The following is a 23,648-nucleotide window of genomic DNA, read 5'->3' on the forward strand; positions in this document are numbered from 1 at the left end:
CTTTGCAGGGACTTGTAATTACTGAATTTATGCAACTTTATTTCAGTCAAATTCAAAACAAATGCAGTTGTACTTTTGCATGTAATATTGCGATGCATTTCTGAACTGACGAGCACAGGATGCCAGCAAGCAGCCAAAGTTTTACACGTTTTGCACATGATGGTCATGGATTTAGTAATACCCCAAACTTCACGGCTTACTTGGCTGTTATGAATTCACTGTCCCATTGCAACTGCTTTGCAACAGATACTTCAGGTATGTTAACACATTATTTAACTATTCCACAACGGTTGCTGCAAAATTTTATTCAAATAAACTTCATCTCTTCTTTGTCTCCTCCTTTCAATCTTTCTGACTGCAAACTTCTCATTGAGAAAAGGGGAAAAAGTTTTTTTTTTTTTTTTTTCATGTATAAACAGCCTCTCTCTGTTGCAAATGTCAAAGCACCCCAGTGAAACATTTTCTAATCAAAACATAAAACTCTTCTTTATGTTGATTTTTCATTTTTAGCAGACCTTCAGTCAAAATCAGCCACCCAGTAGCCAGAATAAAATATGGTGACTTGTGAATAAAATATTGTGATTTTATGTCTCTGCAAACCAACAAATACACAGTCAGCATTTCTCAATCAAAAATACATTGCATATCAACGGTTACACTTCACCAGTGTGTGGGAGCCTGCAGTGCATATAAAATTGTTTATGTAGATGCTGCATACACAACTTGACCTTTTTGCCAGACACAAATACTGTGGAATAAGTGCAGTTGTTGCTGACTGCATACTGCTGCAGAAAACGTAAACACCTCAAAACACATCATGCATTCCCTTGTGTGTTTAAGGTGGGAGTGACAGAAATATTTGAAGGCATCTCCCCACAAAAACACACACACACACACACACACGCACACAAACACACATACACACATATACACTCGTATTCATTAACATAAACAAGGGTTTGGTTATGTGAACGCTGACATTTATTTGTTTTATTTTGCAAACCACCCACCTCTCCTCTTGTTCACCTTATCCAGTCCCAAAACTCCCTTTTCACACTCGTCCACAAACACATTCCAACGTCAGGGAATGCCTGTGACTGATATTGTGTCTGTGTGTGTGTGTGTGTGTGTGTGTGTGTGTGTGTGTGTGTGTGTGTGTGTGTGTGTGTGTGTGTGTGGTCTGTTCAAAAGAGATTCACTTTGATCTGGGTAGCACTCTCACTTTAGGCAAGCAAGCTGTCTGTCTGAGCCACGTTATATTACTGGTCCTTATTTACTAGACACAAGGAGTGGAAATAGTACCAAAATATCTCACTCGAGTAGACATGCTGTAACTTTTCTGAAATTGTACCAGAGTTGAAAAACATGTAAACTCTTCCAGATAAATTTTAGAAGAGCCTCAGATACAGTGTACCCAGAATAAGAGCTACTGAGTAACATAAAAACAGGCTGTGTGCTTTGCAATACAAAAAGGAGACAGAGAGCTCAATATGTGATATCCGACTGCAGTTGTTTCCATATAATGATAAGCTTTGTAAAAAGCAGGATTTTAAAAGTGACATTACCTAACAAACTATTAAAAAATAAGAAATAAAATGTCCATAATTTTCAGTTATTCAGTAATGTTGTTATATTGCTATTTCTTTGGCTATTAGGTGGCTAGCTACCTAAAAAAAAAAAAGCAAATAACACCAGATGCATGGCTTTTGGCTAATGCATACTATCATGGATACACAAACTCACACATACACAGAACTACTTATTTACATTAATGAGAGAATTTTTAAAAATTCTCACTCTTAATTAACATGTGCTGCCTTCACATCCTACTTCAAATTGCATCCTTTTCCCTCTATTTGTCTGTTTATTTGTGTTCAGTCACACTTTTTAATGCTGACTTTCTCCCTCTGTCATCCTTTCTGACCTTGAACCCCAAACTGAAAGTCTCAATGAACCGAGCCCTAACTCTGTTCCTCCCCCTCACACACATGAACTCCCTGAACTCCTCCCTGCCATTCATATCCACTTTCCTCCACACACAGCCTCCCCTTCCTCCCACCAGCTTTCTTTGATGACAGAGGTCTGTCAACCCCCACAGCAGTGTTGATGCTGGGGTGTGTGTGCATGATCGTGTGTGTGTGTGTGTGTGTGTGTGTGTGTGTGTGTGTGTAGGTGGGGGGTATTTTGTGCTGGCCAGGGGTGGCATTTCCTCAGCATGTGCAATTGTTCTTACATATGTTGTACAGGGGCGATATAGTTTGAGCTGTTTTGTGCCAGGGTTGCAGCATTTTTAGACAAAGTTCCAAAGTAAGATTTATACACTCCAGATTACAACAAAAATGAAATCAAGTTTCAGGCAGCTGATATTTCAGTGTTTCATGGAAGAAACCTCTTTTCCACAACTATTCCCTCCTATGCTGATGTTGTGATAAACAAAACTGAAAAAAAAATCACTGTAACATTTCTCCTATCCATAATGCACAATGTATAATAATTCACTGACCTACATACACATACACACACACACACCCACGCACACACACACACACACACACACACACACTGCTTACCCTAGACGTAATAAGTATGGATTCACAGGCCAGAGCACTTGGGATGGAGGGGGGTTGGGTTACTTAGCAACGAGCCTGTTGATGTCCAAACAATGTTAGTGTCGTCAAAGCGACTACTTGTGCCAGACCAAGGTTCTGCTGAGTGCAACAATGTCACTTGTGTGTTTCTGACTGCAGACAGAGGAACAGCCCACAGACAGGCTGGACTCAATGAGGCCGAGACCAACACAGAATGCTTCAGCCCTAATAGCTTTGGCATGGTCATATTTTGCACTATATTAATACAGTGTGTATGAAGCACATAGAAGTAGGCTAATGCAGTGCTACATAGCAGTGTGGGCAATCTGAGAACTACAGGACAGGATCTACTGTCCAGCAGAGGGGGCAGGGGATGATCATTCTGCTATTCTGCAATTGATCGATCATTTCTTTGAAATCTTACCAGTTTATAGATATTACCACCACAATCCAGACACAATGAGTAACAAGATACTACTCCAGAAATGTTATGCTCTCTATTTTAACTTATCATACCATAAAATATAGATTTAATTTTGATTAAATGTAAGTGAAGCACATTCATTCATTGTTTGTTTTTTTTTCCACAGACTGAATAATCCATATTCTGAAGTGTTTGTCGGTCTTTGCACATCAGTGCTACATTCATAATATTATATTCTTCTTCTTAGTGATAATGAAATTGCTATTTTTAGTGACTGTCCATGACACATGGGACATGCATGATCTATTATTACTGCTAACCTGAGATATGAGAACAACAGAGTGCTTCATGGTATAATTAATACCAATTATTTTGGATGCCAGTAAGTTGGAAGTGCCAGGTTTTAAACTGTTTTAAACAGTCATCAGCATTGGGATCACAGACCATACAAAAAGAGGCTGAGATACATCTGCCAACCAATTTCTGGCAACAACAGAAAGAGTAAAAGCATTTACATAAAGCAAAGATGAGAAGCCAGGCTTACTGACAGTGAGGCCCTGGATAAGATGTGAAATGTAACCCTCAAGATCAGCGGTTCACAGTGTAATGGCAAAGTTCAGGTTCAGTACCTGACCAAGCCAATGGTCAGCCCCTCACCACTTGTTGAGCCCTGCAAGGCACCACCTCTGCCTTGTTCACTGGCTGAGAGTCATCCCCACTTATTGGCTGATGCTTCAGTTTACTGACTGAAGTAGCAGTCTTGAACAGGGATCAAATTGGAGATTTTGTGAACATGCAGGCCAATTGTGCACAGTTGCTTGTGTATCAGGCATATTTTGAAAGTGCCTTATTTCACACTTTTTTAGCATAAGCACATTGGTTTGGTACATACTAATCATGTGTGCTGAGACCTCTATGTGAAATAAAACAGCAGCCTTCAACAGAGGACAAGTTGGTTTGAAAAGGGCAGAGACTGTCGGCTGTTGCAATGCTACGAACAAATGCATGAGAGCAGAAAATGGCCTTGGTGTTCACCTGTGTATTGTGAGTCTTCAATCTAAGAGGCTGTAAAGACTTAACAGACTCCGTTTAATGTCGAGAGAATTCTTCTGACAAAACTTAAGCAAGCTCTAAGTTGAAGTGCACATCCATTGTTATTGCTGGTGTAGCTAAATTAATAAAGGAAAGTTGCTTCTGCCTGGGATGAACAACAAAACAGGGGGCCGTTTTCAGGATATGTGTCTTCAAACTCAGAGCCGATCCACTGTCCAGCGTTTTTAGACAAAAGGCTCTTTAGATCTTGTTTCACATGGTGGTCTGCCTATACAGAACGAACAAACCGAGAGTCCAGAATACGCCACACAAAGAGTTTGGAAATCTGAAACTGAGGGCCCTATCTTGTGCCACCCGCTATCCGCTGCCACTACCCGCTACCCGCAAATTGCGGATTTAGGAGCTTCCGCTATCCCTAAACGGTATCTTGCGCCACCCGCTACCCGCTATCCTTATGCCGACTCCGTCATTTGCGCCTGGAGGTGTGTTCGTGGGCGTGTTTCATGCGCTATCCCTAAAGTTGCTATCTTGCGCACACACTTTAGGGATAGCGGATAGCGGGTGGTCAGGACCACCCGCTATCCGCTATCCCTAAAGTTTGGGCTGTTAGGAGAGCGCGCCCAGGCGGCTTCAATGCGCGCCCCGACGGAGCCTCACCACGCACACGGTCGGACTGATACCAGGACGCCGCCGGAATGGACTGAGTATATTACTCATATAGACTGTTTAGAGGAAAGACTGTTTTAATTGGACACTTACGCCAGCACGTTTTATTGTTTTATCATAAGCCAGCAGCTGTGCTATATTTTTATTTTTAATATTTTATTTGCCCAATGTACCTTGTCAATAAATTAGTTTACACATAGTTCCACCTCTGCCTCTTGTGTGTGTGTGGTGTGGCCGGGGATTTTACTCAATCAGTACAACCTTGTGACACGTCCACTTGGACACATGTGGCTCCACCTCCCGAATTAACTCGCCTATAATATAATATATAATATGTATATAAAGCCAACTTGCTTTAGCCTCAGTAGAAGCCCTGAGAAAATCTACCTCCCTCTCTCCATCGCGGGTTTAGGATTTAGGATTTAGGATAGCGCATCCTGCCCTTAAAGGCAATGGCACCTGGCACACTGATTGGTTTAACTGGCATAACGCCCAAAACACGCCTATTCATAATATAGCGGGTAGCGGAGGTGTTTTGCGGATAGCGGGAGGTGCACAAGATAGCAACTTTTACGGGGGAACGCCTCTTCCTAAATCCTAAATCCGCAAATAGCGGGTTTAGGGAGTCTGGCGCAAGATAGGGCCCTGAGTTTTCATATCCTTTTTCATATCCTTTAAATATTGTTTGTCGAAGTTGTCGATCAGTTCCATGCTAATAATAATGGCTACAGTGCTTTCACCCTTAACATTCTGCAAGGCATATGATAAAAACTTGATTTATCAAACATTCAAGACAATTCAGGGTGAATAAATGAATATACTGTTTTAAGGTGAACTATTCCTTTATGATGAAAACTAGAAGATAATCACAATATGGGCACCAGATGCACTGTTCCCACTGTATTACACCATGACACGTTCATGCCACTGGCTGGGATTAAAGGAACAAGCTGATGCTGATGATACTGAGTTGTTTTCTCAGCTTAGATGTTTGTTTCAGTCCATTTGCAAGACAGTATCTTAGCAGCGGTTGTGTTTACTTGATGGCTCCCCATTGACTCAAGGGCAGTTCTACAGCACAATCAAAATACGTATAATGCACCCTCAAGAGCCTTTGCTTTATATCTGAATGGATATATCCTATGTGAAAACACTATGAGTTGCATGGTTGCTCTCAACACATTAATGTTATAAATTGCATGGGAAAGGAGCAGAATCATTAGCAGCTAATATACAGGGCAGCACCAACCATATGGGTGACTTCTGATTATCAGCATTACATAAGACACGGCAAAATCCATGTCCAAGTTTGGAGACTCAGTATTTTAAGAGAAACAGTGTTACTGACGCAATGACTGATAACTGGTAGACAAAGGCCTCAAAAGATACTGTTAGGTTCAGTTTATAGGGCATTTTGGAGCTGCAAGATCATTTCACTGTAACGGTCCTTTTCATTTTTTTAAGATTATTTTTTTGGGGAGGCATTTCTGCTTATTTTTTTTTAGTAATAACAGTGGAGAGACGGGTAAGGCAGGGGAGATAGAGGGAATGACATACAGCAAAGGGCTGAGACTGGAGTTTAAAAAGGGAGAAGAAAGAATTGCATGGCTCCAGTGGCTCCCCTGATGAAGACTTAGAGTCAATCCACGTTGGTTTGGTTAGTTGCCTTGCTCGGAGAATAAATTATTAGTCATTCAAAGTTGGAGTGGCTTTGTTTTTTTCCCCATAGTTTTCTGCATCAACTAAAGACCAATATCAAGTAAGATTTCCAGGGTTTTGCCTCTTGGCTCAGACAGGATTCAGTCCCAGGCTGCTGTATAAGGCCTTGATACACAGTATGATCTCTACCAGGTGAGCCACCCGGGTGCCCCAATTTTAATATTTCTGATGAAGTAATGAATGGAGCAGGGAGATATTAGAGATAGAGAAAGAGATATTAGCTATTGGAGATGAAGAAAAACCGACCAATTCTGTTACAGTCCCTCCAGACTCCCCTCCCTGCCCTATTGCCAGTGTAAATACATTTTGTAATTTTAGCAGATCTCTGAGACTAAGCCTTTCTTCTGTGTTACAGTGGTGTTTTCTCACTGACATTCATTACAGAAACACAGAGTATGTGGATTATCTTCATAGCCATAACATTAATTGAAGAGTAATTTTGTGCAGCACAGATATACTGATTTCTACCTCTAATAAGGCATATATGACACACACACACACACACACACACGCACACACGCACACACACACAAAGTTTTCTTGTTCAAAACATTTCTTGTTCAAAATGTCCTAATGGTCTGGAAGTCTGAAAATACTCTAGATGATATGTGATCCAAACATATGTTCATTAAAGTTAGTTTAAAGGGGAATTCCACTCAGCTCAAGTATTAACCTATCTTATTTGTTATGGCACAGAGCAGTTCAAACAGGGTTTCTGAGCATCAACATCTCTCTCCTAAAGCTAGAAACCACAGAACCATAACTCTAAAATGTGATGTCATCCCCATGCACAATCTGGAGCTCCTCCATAGGCAATAAATAGAAGACAAACTGACCTTTTGGATTCAAATGAACTGTTTATTACAGTAGTGCTGTCAGTTTCCCAACCAGAATGCATAATAACTTTATAATGATAACATAATTTTTTATAGCATGTGTCTAAAACAAACTTTATAAAGTGCCCAGCAATTAGAAGAAGTAATAAAACACAGAAACAAAGACACTCAAGCAAAGAGCTACAGACCCTGCTTCAGTTATATGGTAGGGTATAGGCACAAAATACTCAGAAGAATGGGACTAATGCATTTTGAAGCTCCATTTATGCCCTTAAATCTGTTTAGAGATGACTTGGTTATAAGTTGGAATTTCTTGGCAGTGGAATTTTCTAACAGAACATCAAGCAGTGAAAAAAAAAAACCTCTGTAGGGTAAAAATAGGTGAAAAGGAGCTCCACTGACATGTCTATTTATGTAAAACTATTACCTTGCTTACATGAAAGATAATAACCAAAGAGTTCAAATGATATTCCTTTAATATCCCTTTGTGCACTAGAGTACCTATGATTCTCAGTAAAGGATACACTTTTTATTTATTTATTTATTTATTTATTTATTACTGGCTTACTGACTTACTTACATGCATACTTACCTACTTACTTACTTACTTACCTACCTACCTACTTACTTACTTACTTACTTACTTACATACATAAATACACACATAGTTACCTATTTACATACTTACTTACTTACTTACTTACATGAATACATATACCTACTTACTTATTTGCTTACTTACTTGCATGCAGGCACACTTGCTTGCTTAACTACTTAGCCTTAATTTAACCAGGGAGTCATTTGAGATTCACAATCTGTTTTTCAAGACGGTATACAGCAGCAAACAGAGTGGTACAACGCACAAAAGACAAAATGTACTGAAGGATCTCAAAGCTGCTCATAGAAAACCAGGACTCAGTGGATGAAACAGCAAGACTTCTAACAGCTTTAATGTCAGACAGTGGAATGGAAGTCAGAATTTCCCAATGATTTTTACCTTTAATCTCCTACAGTATTACTTTAACACTGTGTAAAAATTACTGTTTCTATATACTATGAAGTCATAGTATATAGAAACAGTATAGTGTATCTTCGCAAAAAAAAAAAATCATTCAGGGTGTAAAACAATGCTGAAAAAAACCCTGAACCCTTGAATATAGCACAAAAATGAACTGTAAAATACCAACTATTCAATACACAATACACAAACAAAGTGCAGTGTTGGAGAACTGAATGAATTAATGAATAAACAAAGTATTTTTATGTTTGTTTTAAAAAGTCTAGGTAGAGTTTGCCTTTGAAAGAATATGTGTTGTTTTCATATTGTTTTCCCAAGTATCTGGATGGGAAAATGGCATTGTTGTAAATAACAAGGCCAAGAGTTAAGGAAATGAAGAGTAAAGAAAAAAAAAAGTTTAAAAAATTATTGGCACAGAGGGGAGCAGCCACTTTATCACTTCCAAGGTGGTCTTCAGTCACCTCCATGTAGTCAGATGCCCAAAAATTTTCAAGTAAAGGAGTCCGAGATTTGATTAAATCTCAGACCCAGAAATTGCCAAACGTTTTATCCCAATGAACCCTATTTGTTTTTTCCCCCTACAGCCATTCTTACACGTTTTCTTTTACTCTGTGCAGCGATAGGGAGTTTGAACTATGCCTTGTTTTACTGGGGACTGCCCGGGGCCCACTCAAGCACATGTTGGGGTCCCAGGAGCCAGCTCTGGGAGCCCCCGGCCTGCTGCTCGTGCTATGCTACTGCAGCACCACTAGCAGTCAAGCAGCGGGACTCCAAGCCCAACTTCCCGAGCTGCTGACGTCAGCTGGCAGCCTGGGCTGTGCTCGCCGCTCCGGACATAGCGCCGAGAAAAATGCTGCTCTCCGTACCGCCAAGGGCAGGAATCAACCCATACAACGGCTATAACAGCAGAAACAGCAAAAAGGTGAGCCCTTTCGAGATTTTCCTCGTTTTCGGCTTGTTCACCCTGCAGGGCAACACGCCCGTGTCTGTCGCGACAAAAGGCTTGTGACAGTGCGCTGCAGTGTCCTTGAAAAGCGAAACGTATACTGAATTAACTTCAGACTTCGCGGAGAAAAATTCCTGCTTACTACACCGCAGCGGCACCGTAGTATGTCTGTGTGCGAAATTTGCTACGCTCGGTCCTGTCATGTAGGCGAGTCGCCCGGTGTTTTATTTTGTAGTATTGGTATATGAGTACTACAGTAAGGATGTCGATATGGCTCTGCTCACTCATTTGGAAAAGTCAATGGTGGAGAGCAACTTTTATGGGTATCTGTACCGTGCTGGGATAGCGCGTCTGTGCGTAAATGTGTTTGTGTGGGTGGGGGTAGGGTGAAAGAGACGCTGGGGTAGCATGTTATTCTTGGCAGATAAATTCTGCCTCTGCCTTTAGTGCTCAGTGAACACTGATATCCAGTGTTAAAACCAAGTCTTCATTGTCTGCGCTGCCGCGTAAGTTTGCAAAGTTTTTTTTTTTTTTTTCTGCTCTTTTCCCATCTGAAAGCAGATTATGCCCCACCCCTTGAAAAATCCCACCAGACCATGACTACATTCCCAAAATTATGAATCGCACTCTAATGGTTACATTGACTGTTGACATTGGATCTTTTATAGGCGGTCTGGAGAAGGCAGATGTAAAGGCGGTGTGAGAAAATTATCTGTGTTCTCTCTGTCGCGTGGAAATAAACAAAACACAGCATATTTTGTTATATAACACTGGAAAAGCAAACAGGTTTAATTTTGTATGTTGTATGTATGTTTTGTATGGATTAGTCGCTTTAAAGTGGTTTCCCCCTCCAGAAATACTCTTAATTCACTAGTATATTTACATTTGCTTAGAAATAAGTGGCATATTTCTTTATTGCATGGATCATAATAGCAGGTACTTTCTTTCCCCAGAAGTGATGCTGAATGTTCCTTATTTTGAAGATGAAATGGACATAACATAGAGATTTTATGTTGTGTTTTCATATCAAATGCATTCACAAATTGCTGCTCCCTCTCCCAATACTCAACATGCTGGTTATTGACTGTATTGCTCTGAGCTTTGGGACCATAAATGACGTTTGAATGTATTTTGAAATATTGCCTTTCTAAGATAATAAGGTCTTTGCTGTACATGTTTACCTCTATCTGCCCACATCTGATGTCATCAGTGGGGCTTGTCTGAAGATGATAGTGTGTAGTGCAGCTCTCTCTCTCTCTCTCTCTCTCTCTCTCACTCACTCTTTCTCACACACTTGCATACAATACAATTTACTTGATACTACTGAAAATTTCAGCACATATTTACAGGAAATACATTTTCATGCCATTGCGTTCCTCAGTTATTACCAGGCTGTGCCTTGTTTTGTGGCTACAAGGAGCTGAAATGATCATTTAACGCCCAAAGCAAACAGTTTTTGACGTGGAAAAGTATCATAAATCCTTTCGAAAAATTTCTTTTGATTTTATGACAGTAAAATGCATAATGCATAGCGTGTCGAGCCAGGGCAATGTTCACGCTAGACACGTCTTTGGTGGACTTGCATTTTTTTTTTTTTTTTGCTATTGACAAGCTGTCGCTTTTCAAGTAGTTTGCATCAGTGATGTTTCTAAATAATGAATCTAAATGTGAGTGAGAGGAGCAGAATGTAATACAGCATTGGTGCGGGAATATCACACATATTTGCTCTAATATGCTGTTACATTGGGACAGTTCTTTCAAACTTTCCTCTTATCTCCTATTTGTATTTTCATTTATTGTCTTGTCTTTTCAATGCCCTTTAAGCAGCTGCAATGCTTTGTTACGTGATAATTCTACAGTCATATGCGTATTTTCATAGCACTGTGGCCTTGACCTTTGTACTTTTTGCTGTTGATTGTGTATAATGCAGAAGAGCCAGGAATTTAAGATCATTATGCTGAAGTGTTCCCTATAAGTGACTGAGTGGTCGCTAAATGTCCGGGATGAAAAATGTCTCTTAGTTAATTTCTTGATGTCCATTTATTTCCGATGCTGGATAATGCATTATGAACAGGTTGTACTTGGATCAATCTCCAAAATCACGTCAAAGCTTTTCTAGGATTCCGACAAAACTGAAAAATATGGAAGAAAAAAAAGGAAGAAAAGAGGAAGGAAGCAGTTTTCCTCATCCAGTTGTTTTGGTGGTCCCAAGCTCCTCTGTTTTGTGGAGCTACAGTTCACAGAGAGGTCAAGTTCCTGTGTTGAGATTCCTAACATTTTCCCCTCCTACCTCCACCTCTTTCTCATTCTTTCTCTCTCTCTCTCACTCTCCTGTCGCCATACCTGCGCCACATTAGTACGTAAAATGAAAGGCTGAGCACAAAAAAAAGCATGCTGAGGGGTGAGAAAAGCATTTTTTGTGTTTGCGTGGTGATTACTGAACCAGATGACTCAAGGAGTTTGGTTTCCTTCGTGCCTAAAGCCGGCTGCTCCTCCCCTGACCCTGCACCTCATTTCCTCCCTCAAATAAATAGAATTAATGTTCTCAAATCAGATTTGGTCGGGTTCTGTGTAAAGCTTCCTGGGTGGAAAAACAACAGGAGGTGCCGTGTTGCTCCTTACTTGGAAAGGTATCATATGTCTCACTCAGGCTTTCATAGAAAGGCTTATTTTTGTATTTGTCAATCAGATTTTTGTTTTCATCCTGCAAGGGGCAATTGTTTGTTTTATGAATCATCAACCTTCTGTTGTGATTTATAATATCAATAGATTAAATATAACTATTATTTATTTATTAATTTCTAACACAATATAATCAGGACAGGCGCACCTTTGTCTGCTTGTGGACATTTATATCATATGAAAGAAGAGGAATGTTTAGTGAGCAAAAGATAACAGCCACAGCAGATTCATTGTTGGAGGGATCAAAAATCCTCCACTAAAAGGCCATTCACCATATGGCAGAATAGCAGAAGTGAGGTCTTTCATGTTTCTCCTTTAAATTAAGTTCAAACTTTCGCTTTCAACTCCACACAAGCTTTGAGATGTCACTGCTGTTTACCAGCTCTTACCTTACAGAAACCTATGCTCTCATTTCTAGCCTGTTTTTTTTTTTTTTTTTTTTTTTTTTTGCTTTTATGCCATTCTCTTTGATGCTTAGAGGTTGTCTGCTATAGATGACAGGAGTGGAATTTATGGAATTTAAAACCATGTTCCCTAACAAAAGAAGTGTGAAAGCCCACACATTTTCAAACATCATATGGGAACCAGGCAAGTGAAACACTTTGAAAGGATTGCTTTTCTTTTGCAACCTACAGTATAGACCATATAGTTTTGTTTTTGGACTAAACGGGGCAATGACATGGTAGATAATAAGTGTCTCATGTTTTATTATGTTATTTTTAAATATGTATTGTATATATCATTTAATGTGTAGTTTCAGCTAAACCTGATTGGTCAAAGATACATTCCAGATAATTATCAAAAAGCACCAATAGCTAAAAAAAAAAAAAACAGCTGTTTGCCATGCTGACCACTCTATTAAACTATGTATAATAATGAGATACTGCATGTCTGGGCATTATTTACTGTAATTATTTGTACTTTGGTGATGCAGATGGTGATCTATCACATTACCACAGTAACCATGGCCAATGAAGAACACCTTCAGAGGTTTTATTGGCATATGCATGCATCTGCTGATGGTTTCCGTGTGTCTTTAACAAAATACTCACATATACATAAAGCATGCAACAAATATGTTATCTCCATTTTTTACAATATTCTAAGCACTATATTTTTCTATAGATGTGCCCTTATATCTTTTGCATTGGAATGACTGATATTTTAAAATTATATATTAATATACTGAGCTCAAGATATGATGATGATAGAGAATGTAATAGCAAAACATCTGGTTTATATGTATGTTGAAGCTTTTAATGTTTGCTTTTACATCATTTGGAGCAGTCGCACAGATGCCATCGTTTTTTGGCCGGCCAAAAACACCCTGGATAATTACTCGAGGAAACTGTCATAATAAGAGAGACTTGTGTGCCACGATGAAGTTTTCATTTTTCCAATGACCTCAAAGTGTAAATCTGAATAATCAGAGATTCTTTCCTCCATCTGTCTCTGCATGAACAACAAAATAACATTGAGCTTCCGATCAAACAGAGTAAATGAAACATTTTGTGGTTTGTTGGGCAAAGCAAGCAGCACAGAGGAGGAACTAATGGGCTACTGGATCAACACAGCCTGAGCTCACGATTACATTTTCCATGTAAATCTTTTGCCATAAAGTAAGTGATTTCATGATAACAGGGAGACTTGAAGTTGAATTGACACAAGCAAATCTTGTGAATATGCCCATAAACTTTCGTTTCACATTATATCAGTCCGATCAAAAATGTTAAATAACTGGAAACCTCTCTCAATTGGCTGAAGAAAAACATGGACTACAATAGCATGTGGGCTGGCTTAGCAGTGAATCTGAGAGAACCGTGGCAGAGATGAATGGGGATCACAATGACAGATTATTATTAATGTAATGAATTTGGTGATTGGGTTTAACAGCAGCTACATTTTTCAAGATTAACCGAGTAAAAAGTGTGCAGAAGAGTTAGTTAAGTGCATTGATAATTCATAGTGATGCATATGCTCGTAACATGGCTTCAATTTTTGGCCAGCTGAGCCTGAAACTGGAAGGCCTGTAGCCACCACAGCCAAAGTGTGCCTACATATCTAGGTTGTAAACATATTTTGTAAAATGGACCAATATTTGTAGTTAAATGTCGATCTTAAAGTTGCAGGTACTGGTGTGTGGTATAATGTTGTTGTAATGAAATCCAATTTTTCAACAGTTTATGGCTGTCTGTCAAAAGTGTCCTTTTTCTGGAGTGCTGAAATTTTTTTTTGGGAACCAGTGCTTTTCTCCTTTAACTGCAGAGTTACTTTTTATGTAGGAATTTTTATACCACAATGACCATCTTCACTCCTGTGTTCTCCCTACAGAGTCCTCGTTCAGTCTATATTTAGAAATACGTATCCTCTTTTTGTTACACAAGTGACAGTAACGCAAAAGCAGCATTCATTCAAAATGTTTGACATTGTACACCCCAGACCTACATTTCATTTATGACATGCACTTGACAAAGATTAAAGTAATGAGTATTTATTCATATTGATAAGTGTTTTGCATTCAAATATCAGACACTGAATTGGAAACAAGACCCAAACAAGTAAATTTTGTTATAATTCTCAAATGGAATAAAATCTGTGCAAACAAATGCAAGAATACCTTATATATAAGTAACACATTCTTCTCTAGTTTTTCTGCAGCTAATATATGCATTGGGAAAAATATCCTTTCCAAAGTTAGATTTAGTGACTGCAGTTATGAATTTCACATGGAATTTTTAAGAGAGGAGTGGCACAGTGTCGCTGGCAGGCAGCTGACGCGAGGCTGAAGCTCCTAATGCACTTGTGCTTACCTTGTAGCATCAAGGCTGGATCTTTTTAAAATGTCTGTTTTCCTGAGCCTTTATCACTAACTTGGCTGTTTTGAAGGCAAGCTGAAAACCCAGTCACTGAGGAAATTTCCTGTATCCTGACCTTAATTGCTCAGATTTTACTGTTGCATTAATTCAGGACAATAACACTCAGGTGAAATGTTGGGGTATACATAAATAATGAGCAGCTCCAACCAGTCTGCACCACATCCTCTCCCAGGTTGTGATACCTACAGCCGTTGCATCTTTTGTATGCAGGAGATGCTGAAGTGCTGAAGTGGAGCAGAAAGCCAAAAGACTAAATCTGGACTCCTCCAAGTCATATAAAGAAAAAATTTCAATACACTTTTTGTACCCTAGAGATATATAGAATATGCTTACCTATGCATTTATATTAAGTAAAAGCTCAACAACAGGAAATACATTACATGCCAGACATAATTGCTGTCTTCACATATGCTATTGGATTTGTGCATTAAATGAGCTGCGCTGTCATACTGACTTGATCCTGGCTGAACTGTGCTTTCACCTTTGTCCCTCTGGCCGTGCTCCAGGTATATGTTTATCTATCTCCTGTCATGGTTTAACGTGTCAGATGTTTCAGAGTGGTCCCTGACTTTGCTGCCAACCGCATGAACCATCGAAGGTGAATAGGTAGAGAGAGGGACTGAGTCCTTGGAGGAAGCACAGCTGTCTGAAATACGATGCCAAGTGCCGCAGTGATGCCAGACACTCGGTGTGCTTCACATTTTGTCAGATCTCTAGCTCTGCCTGTGAGCCAGTGTTTGTAGGTATCTGTTTCCAAGCTCCTGCCACCTGACCCTACTTAAAGGGCATGCATTTGTTTGCATTTGCACTATGCGTGTGCGTCAGCTTTGCTATATATCTTTCAATTCTCTTGTGTGAGAGACAGACAAATTGATTTAATTTGATAGACAGATGACATCAAGAGAGCAAGGTTGTTTTTTTTTTGTGTGTAGCCTATGAAAGGACAAAGACAAAAGGTACAACAAAACGAGGCGGAGAGAGAGATTTCACGGACGAGTCTGGACGTGAGCTTGGTGTCCCTGTCACCTGGTAGGAATGCAGAGCTGCTCATTCAAATGGCAGCATGATAAGATCAGGAGCAGACAGAAAGAGGATTTCCTGTCTGCCTCCATATTCCAACCAACCACAGCACCAACCACACCTTTAACCCTCAGCAAACATGCAGAGATTGTCACTCATGTTTCAACTAGGGCTGGATAGTAATTTAATATTGTTGTTTTTCTCCTTACAATACATAACTCATAATTCATGATGTAAAGCAAATATTGACTTAAATCATGGGAATATTTTTTTTTTTTTTTTGAAATTTGCAGTTTTAAAATGCTGTATATGAGATAATTGACCATGTGTTAGCAGATATTGTTATACAACTAAATATTTTTGATTATTCTCATGTTCATTTTGTCCATATTGACCAGCCTTAGCTTCAAGAAAAAGATGAGAGCTGTGTGATAGTCAGATTAGTCATTAGATTTATTGTTCATATGCTTTTTGAAAGCATGTCAAATGGAAAATAAATTGATTTGCTGTTAGTTTTCAGAAACACTTATTTATGAGTCGGTGGGAGAGGAGATTCAAATCGTGAATTTCATTTCATCAAGCTCATTTTCGTCGATCTTGAGGAGTAGTGGGTGCACGGCGTTCGCTCTTCTCAGCAGAGTAATCCTGCACAAGCTGGAGGCTGCCTCTCATGCAGCCGGGCTATAAATCTGCATGTAAGTCGGTCAGCTGGACGGACAGTCGTGACTCCTTCCTGCTTGAGGAGGAGACGAGCACTCAGGCAGGCAGCAGGCAGCCAGGATGCAGGAAGGCAGGCATACCCCCAACAGCCAGGAAATCCATGGAATTCTATAGGTCAAACTGGGGTCAACTTGAGAAGCCCAACAGGAAGAGAGAGATAAAAACAGAGATGGAGCGAGACAGACAGACCACCAGATAGGAAGCCAATAAAAGCTATAGGATGTCTAAACAGAATGGACTTGAACCGAGGAGTGGAATAGTGAGTGTTAGGATGGCAACAGTGGAGAATATGTGCAAATGAATCGTTTCTTTAAGGTTATTTAACTGACAACCAATGACACAATTGAAATGAAGGTGTGTGTTTTTGAGGTTTTGAGAGAGTAGACTAGAGTGGTGAGTACCTACCCCACATGTATAAATAATGTGCAGTACTGAGGCAGATACGTGCTGGCAGCTCAAGTGAAATGAGTTTAAAGAAGAAAGTCGTCTTATTTATAGAAATGCTTTTGAGTTCATCTTCGGTTTGATCCTAAAAATATCCAGTGATCATTTGTTATATATTTGGTGCAAGCAAGCAGAGGGAAAGAAGTGGAGCGTTGAATGTGTGTATTGTTGATTACAGACTGGACACCAACTGTACACACTCAAATGCATTGTATATATGTAGTTTTTCATCTGAATAAGTAATCTGACTTGGGTATTGATGTGCCTGCATCTTTTATGTATGGTGAACTAAAAGTGTCAAGTGGACATCAGACTCTTTGTTTTGAAACTGTACACTGTTTCAAATTGATTTATTTGGAATTGCATTTTTTTTAATATTTAGTTTATAACATTTTTTTTTTTTTTTTTTTTTTGCAGTTAAACATAGCTGCCTTACCTGTTTTCCCCTATTTCCTCTATTTTTTTTAACCAGGGGATACTTAGGGATCCTTCCAGGGCTGGGCAATAACTGTAACCTGTATTATTTAATGAGATTAGAAATCCATATTCATCATGCATTCACGTCAAAGGAAAAGGAATGATATTGTATTTTAATGAAGATACATTTAGGGCAGGTTAATGAATTGGCAGTATAATCTGCAATCTGATCTGCTGCATTTGTTGAGAGCAAAGCAACTGAAAACCACATGTGATCACCCCATCTGTTGCATTTCCTGCCGCAAAAAAAGGACTCTCATCTCTTGGATACACGGTGAAGAGACTGAGTAGCTGAAAAAATTATGTAATCATATAAAAAAAAAAAAATAGAAACAATGGCTTGAATCCACTTCCAGTTGCTACAACATATATACAAGAAGCATTAAATTATCAGCAGAACAGCAAACTGAACTACTGGGAGTATTTATGTGCCGTTGAGAGCATTTGCATGAGGTTTGCACTTGCATCCCACCACTTTTTTAAAGCAAATATCCTTCGGTAACCCCACACCATCACTCATCCGTATGCAGTCAGTATTTTCTTAAGAATACTTTTTAGTTTTATAACAGCCAACCTTAAGAAAAATGAACTTCAGCAAACATGAACCTGACCACCTACCCTAGGAGCTTAATCCGCAGAAGTTAATGCATCAGCTTAGCGTTGAATTATTAAGACGTTTTTCTATAGTGCTTTGATACTTTAAGTTGGACTATTAAATGAATTTTACTTTAATGACAGCAGGCCTACTCTTTTATCGGAGCATTTCCACTTTAAAAAAGCACTTTCTATGTTTTTTGCTCACTGTTAAGTGGAGCAAATAGTTACTTTCAAATTTCAGTCATCAGTCTTACTTTTCATTGGAGACTTGTAAAGCACAAGATGTGATCCAACCATTCCAAAGAAAGTACAAAAGGTCTCTGTTTTATTTCATTTCCCAAATAATAATTGTCACAGATCATATCTTTCAACTCAGAGCATTATCCAACATCTGCAAGGATAATGTTAGGAATCAAGTGAATCATAGTAGCACAAAAGTGTGTGTATACGTGTGTGAGTGTGTGAGTGTGTGTGTGTGTGTGTGTGAGTGAGTGATGTGTGTGGGGAGTGTGTGAATGCATGTGCATGGTTGTAGACTGGTGATTTAAAGGGTGTTGTTACAGTTATGTATCCCTTGTACAATCTGGCGCTTGACCAGGACTTGGCTCTCGTAAAGAGTGTGTGATTACTACAGGTCTCTGCTGTCCTTTTTGTTCATCTGTAAATTAGCAGCCTCCGAAAAATATTAATCACCTCGAGTGCAACAAGACTAATTAAAGAAAACCACTGTCTCTGGTTTAACATTTAAAACCACAGCAGGTGGGACACTGGTGTATTTGCACGAGAGCAGTGGGGTTGAAAATGTGACAGGCCCCCAAACAGAAATTATGAAGTCACTGATTCCCCTTACATAAGTTGGGAGATTTGAGAAGATTTTGGTTGTCTGCACTGTAAACAAGGATGAGATAATAGTTTTGAGAATGAAACCTCTGATCACATTTGTCCTTCCTATGCACTGGCTAATTTGGACATTTTGTACTGAGTTATCTTTTAGTCAGATTTAACCATTTCTTATTTTACTGGTGATTGCTTTGGACTTCCTCAGGGCCCCCACTTTGAGAACGTCTGCTCTAACAAATGTATGACAAGTTTCCATGTATTTTTTTGGGAGAAAAATAAACACAGGCCTCACGTTTCTATAAATGAATGGAAGGTTTCGCAATTAACATATAGCACCCAAAGTTATTAATACGCCTCAGCCCTCTGGACCCCTCTCCATCTCAGCGTAAACACTTCACATCCTGAGGAAAAACCCTGTCAATGATATGTGTGTTGATATTGGTGCAGAAATTATTTAGAAATTATGTGCCAAAAATTAAATTAAGGCATCTTTGGTGTCTAATACTTACCAGTGCCATGTTTTACATAAAAACATGGCCATTCTGAGTCCTTGAATTTCATCCACCAAGACCTTGAAAGTCATCGGAAATTACTTGAATTTGACGTCCAAGTGTGAGAGCGCTTGGATGTCTGTGACTATTTGTGGAAAGAAAGAACAGAAGGGCCAGAATAAACACATCTTTTCTTTGTTTTATTTTGAGCAGGGCATACCCCTGTGTCATCCAACAAGAGCAAACACACAATGTTTTCAGGTCAGTACAACAGTGGAGGAAGAGGGGATTATGCTTGGAGAAATGAGTCTGTTGTTCAGTGTGCTGGAGGGGGGCATGCTGCTGGCAAAATGGGGGTCAGAGGGGCTGTCTGAGTGGACACAATGAGGGACCCTGTGCCTTATGGATTGTGTCTAATTAGGGGGATCGGTTGGTGTTCCTGGTGGTCCTGCAGTGACTGTGTGTCCCATCTAGGCCATTCCTAAACACCACCAGTCTGATCAGTGACCCATACTCCCCTCCAGAAATTAAGCCATTGTCCTCCTGCCGTCTCCATCCACTAGGTCTCCAAAACAAGATATTCCAGTCTCACGGCATCCTGCTGAGAGGCAGGGCTCTATCAAAAAAAAAAAAAACCTTCCTGTTCAGTTTCATTTGTATAGTGACAGAACATGTGGGTTAGATTCTTATCACTGAATAAAAACATGTGGCTTTCTCAACCTTTATCACCTCAAGGCCCACTTTGTTCTCTCACAAATTAGTGAAGGTCCACAAATTTAATTTTATGTGAAATATTTTCTCTTTAATGAAAAATTGCTCGTACCAGAACTTTGCAGGCTGTTGTTGTAAAAAAAAAAAAGAATTTGTTCTTAAAGGTCACTGCAATTGAGAAAAAAAAATAAGAAAGCCACACTCATTAACTATACAATATTTCTGTATAACAGAAAAAAGCTCCCATGAGCAATCCTCCCCTGACAAATACACATTTGATGTGATCTGATTTATGTGTTGACAGTTTAAGAAGTCGTCTGAGGAATAATGATCCACTCATTATTTGTTTGCCGTCTGAGAAACATCTCCATTTCACCCTGTCGAACTTGCCTCGAATCAAATTCCCATTTGAAACTTTCATTGTGTTGCCATCACAGGCATGTCATCATGTTTGATTGACACGCCCTTGACATGCTACGTCAGACACGGTGATGGAAACATTATTATTGCATTTTTATCCACTCGTAAATATCTTTACTTTTTGTTTTGTTTTTGAAACATTCTCTTGCACATTTATGGGAAAAAAATAAAAATTTCTCTTTACCACTCATGACCCTTAGTATCTTCATGATGGTGGGTCTGGTGGATGGCACAGTGCTTATATCATGTTAAATAAATGTGATGAAAGTCATTGTCTCTCAACACAAAAGCACAAATCTTAAGACATATCTTAAGATTTGGTTTTGGTAGCATTCCTATTCTGCACTGATTTCCTGATTTATTATTTTTCTCAGCGTCATTTGGAAATAACAGGCCTATTCCTGGAAGGGCACTTGAATAAACTTGTTTATGAATTCCTGATAAAGAAAGTGATAATGAAACCTCAATAAAAGACATTACCGGCAGTGGTTTGCGAAATTTTGATTTCTTTCATCCAAGAAGAGTCCCATAGTAAGATGAGATGATGCACTGTGAGTTGCGCAACATCTTTTCATGTTCCTAGTAGTGAGTCACTGACTGTCGTTGACTGCCATGGTTTACTGCTGGTATTCATTATTAATCATCATAGACTGATGGAAGAACACAGCCCAGACAGAGCGAGAGGTGGGACGTTATCCATTGTGGAAGCATTGTTATGCACAGCAGTGTGTATATATCATATCATTGCAGATGGTTGCAACATGGTAGAGGATGTTGTTGTCTAGTGTCACCCTGGTAATGAATTCCTGTTCTGCTGTTGTTATTCATCCCTTTGAGTTCCCCTAGTTTCTCCTTTGCTTTGATGTATGGACCTTGGACCAAACGTGGACTGAGTTGAACTCATGTTTTTGCGTCTGCTTTTGGGGATCAGTGTGCATTCTTACAGTTTCTACTCAGGATTTTGTGGAGTGTTTAACTGAGAGCGGCAGGTGAGAGAGAAATGTGTGACGGCTGGAACTGAACCTGTGGCTTAAGCCAACTTGAGAAACAAAAGGAGAATAAGCTTGAAAAATCATGGCAGTGATTTGTTTAGAAATACCTGCTCTTAACAAAATGATTGAAAGAGCTGCAGAAAAACAGAGACATGCTGTTGACATCTAGGCTATTATTAAATTCTGTGCTATCAGACTGACTAAATGTTGGTCTGTGTTCTTTGAGTCTTTGGTTTTGATTTGCACCGCAAAGGATTTTTTGTGGTTCAGAAGTTAAAAAAAGAAGTTACCCAATATGGAGAAAGCATAAGAGGCCAATTTTCCCTATATGGAGCAGGCAGGCAGGAGGCCCCACATTCCCCTCAGAAAGCAGTATTGGTGAGTGTTGACATGAGGCCTGTGTGATATCATTTTACGCTGCTCCCACATAATCATCTATCTCCTGCACAACAGTTTCCATCTCTCATCAACAGAACACTGCTTTGACGTTCTGTCACTTTGAACAGTACCACCACAGCTGTGCCAATGCAAAGTTTACAGCCAGTTATAGTTGAAAACATAAAGTTTTTGTTATTAATGTTTTCTTAATGTTTTCTATGGTTTAATCTGTGTTAATCGAGGCATGGGCAGTGGCCTGTAATCCACAAATGCTAATGTTTCTTTCTTATCGCAGCAGGCCTATGTGTCCTCCGGCCACCAGATGGCACCCCCCAGTCCCAACACCAACAGTAGCAGCAACAGCAGCGGCGGGGGAGGGGAACAGCTGAGTAAAACCAACCTGTATATCCGTGGCCTCCATCCTGGGACCACAGACCAAGACCTGGTCAAGCTCTGCCAACCGTGAGTGATTTTCAGCTGCTTTTGGTCCGACAGTTCTCATCACAGATTTTATATTAATCTCTGCATGTGGGCCAGTGAAGGGAGATTGGAACATGTGTAAGACGGATGTAACCAGTACTCGAGTTGAGGGGGGATGAAGTGGGATGGCATCCCCCCTGAAATAAAAACGGTCAAAATCATCCCCCCTGTAAAACTGCCATCCTCACTTTTCATCAAGTGAAAAAAAAATTGACCATCCCCCCTGAATTTTTTTTTTACAACTCGACTACTGGATGTAACAACATCACACGATCCAACAATCTGTGTATCTCCATGTTCACTTTGTGTCCATTAGCTTATTGAGCCACCAGGATGCTACATCCTGTTTCACTTTCAGCAGCGTTGTCTACAAAGATGCTCTGGTTGACGTCAGATAACAGCTGCTGGAGAGCTATAAATTAAACACAGAGCAAACACAAAATGATTTTGCAGGATCATTCCTACTGTGATGTAAATAATGCAGTTGTGCAGGCATAAGGTGAAGTCAAAGTAGATGTAAAAAGGAACACTATCCAGGGCATTTGTCTAAGGGCCATTAGGCTTTTAAACACTTTGAACTTCAAACAAAAGATGTTTTTGGCTTCAGCTCACACATACTCATACAGTGCTTTTATTGTAGCGGTTCCAGGGCTGACATTTGTTTGTGGTACAGTATACATCCTAAATAATAATAATAATAAAAAAAGGTTTAAGATGGCTTAAAAGTTTCTAGTTGGCGTCACAGTTTGGTGGTGAAACTTTAATTTAAGTGGGAGGACATCAGTATTGTCGTGACTCCTAGCCATTGTTTATAACTCTATTTAGAATGAGGCTATGAACCAGTAGTTCATTCCAATCAAAAGTAAGCGGATCAGATAGTTATTCAAATAGTTATTTATGATGCTGAGATGAAGACAGGATTGTGCAGAAACAAAGGTTTTGTGAACAGATAGCAGCTGTGCTATCTGGAGCTGTTGCTCTTCATCTGGTGGACACATTGTTTAAGGACATATTTGATGCTCAGCAAGAGGAATCACTTTGCATGGAAAGCTGTTTGTGAAAAAAAATATGGCCTGTTTGATTAAATCTGAGGAATACGAGAAATCAGAATGGCCTTAGATGGAGTGAGGAAAGAGGGAAGTAATGTAGAGCGTGAGGAAGAAAGATGAGTGGAGGGGGCGTGGGTTAAAGAAGGAGAGAAGGGGCCAGAGAGGGGTAAGTTGTCTCCTCCTGTCCTGATCTAACCTCCCACTCGTGTGAGGCTGGATTT

General features: G+C 39.6%; 1 protein-coding gene across 1 annotated transcript in view; it reads left to right on the forward strand.

Annotated features, from left to right (window-relative positions):
• The first annotated feature begins 9,101 nt into the window (after nucleotides 1-9,101).
• LOC115358839 (RNA-binding motif, single-stranded-interacting protein 2-like) overlaps nucleotides 9,102-23,648 on the forward strand; it is a 30,591-nt gene continuing 16,044 nt past the window's right edge. Inside the window, exons 1-2 of the mRNA XM_030050915.1 lie at nucleotides 9,102-9,226; nucleotides 22,194-22,360. Of these exons, the coding sequence (XP_029906775.1) occupies nucleotides 9,155-9,226; nucleotides 22,194-22,360 (239 nt within the window). The 5' untranslated portion in view covers nucleotides 9,102-9,154. The remainder of the gene's footprint in view (nucleotides 9,227-22,193; nucleotides 22,361-23,648) is intronic.

This window comes from Myripristis murdjan, chromosome 5, assembly GCF_902150065.1.
Source record: "Myripristis murdjan chromosome 5, fMyrMur1.1, whole genome shotgun sequence".
Classification (NCBI taxonomy): Eukaryota; Metazoa; Chordata; class Actinopteri; order Holocentriformes; family Holocentridae; genus Myripristis; species Myripristis murdjan.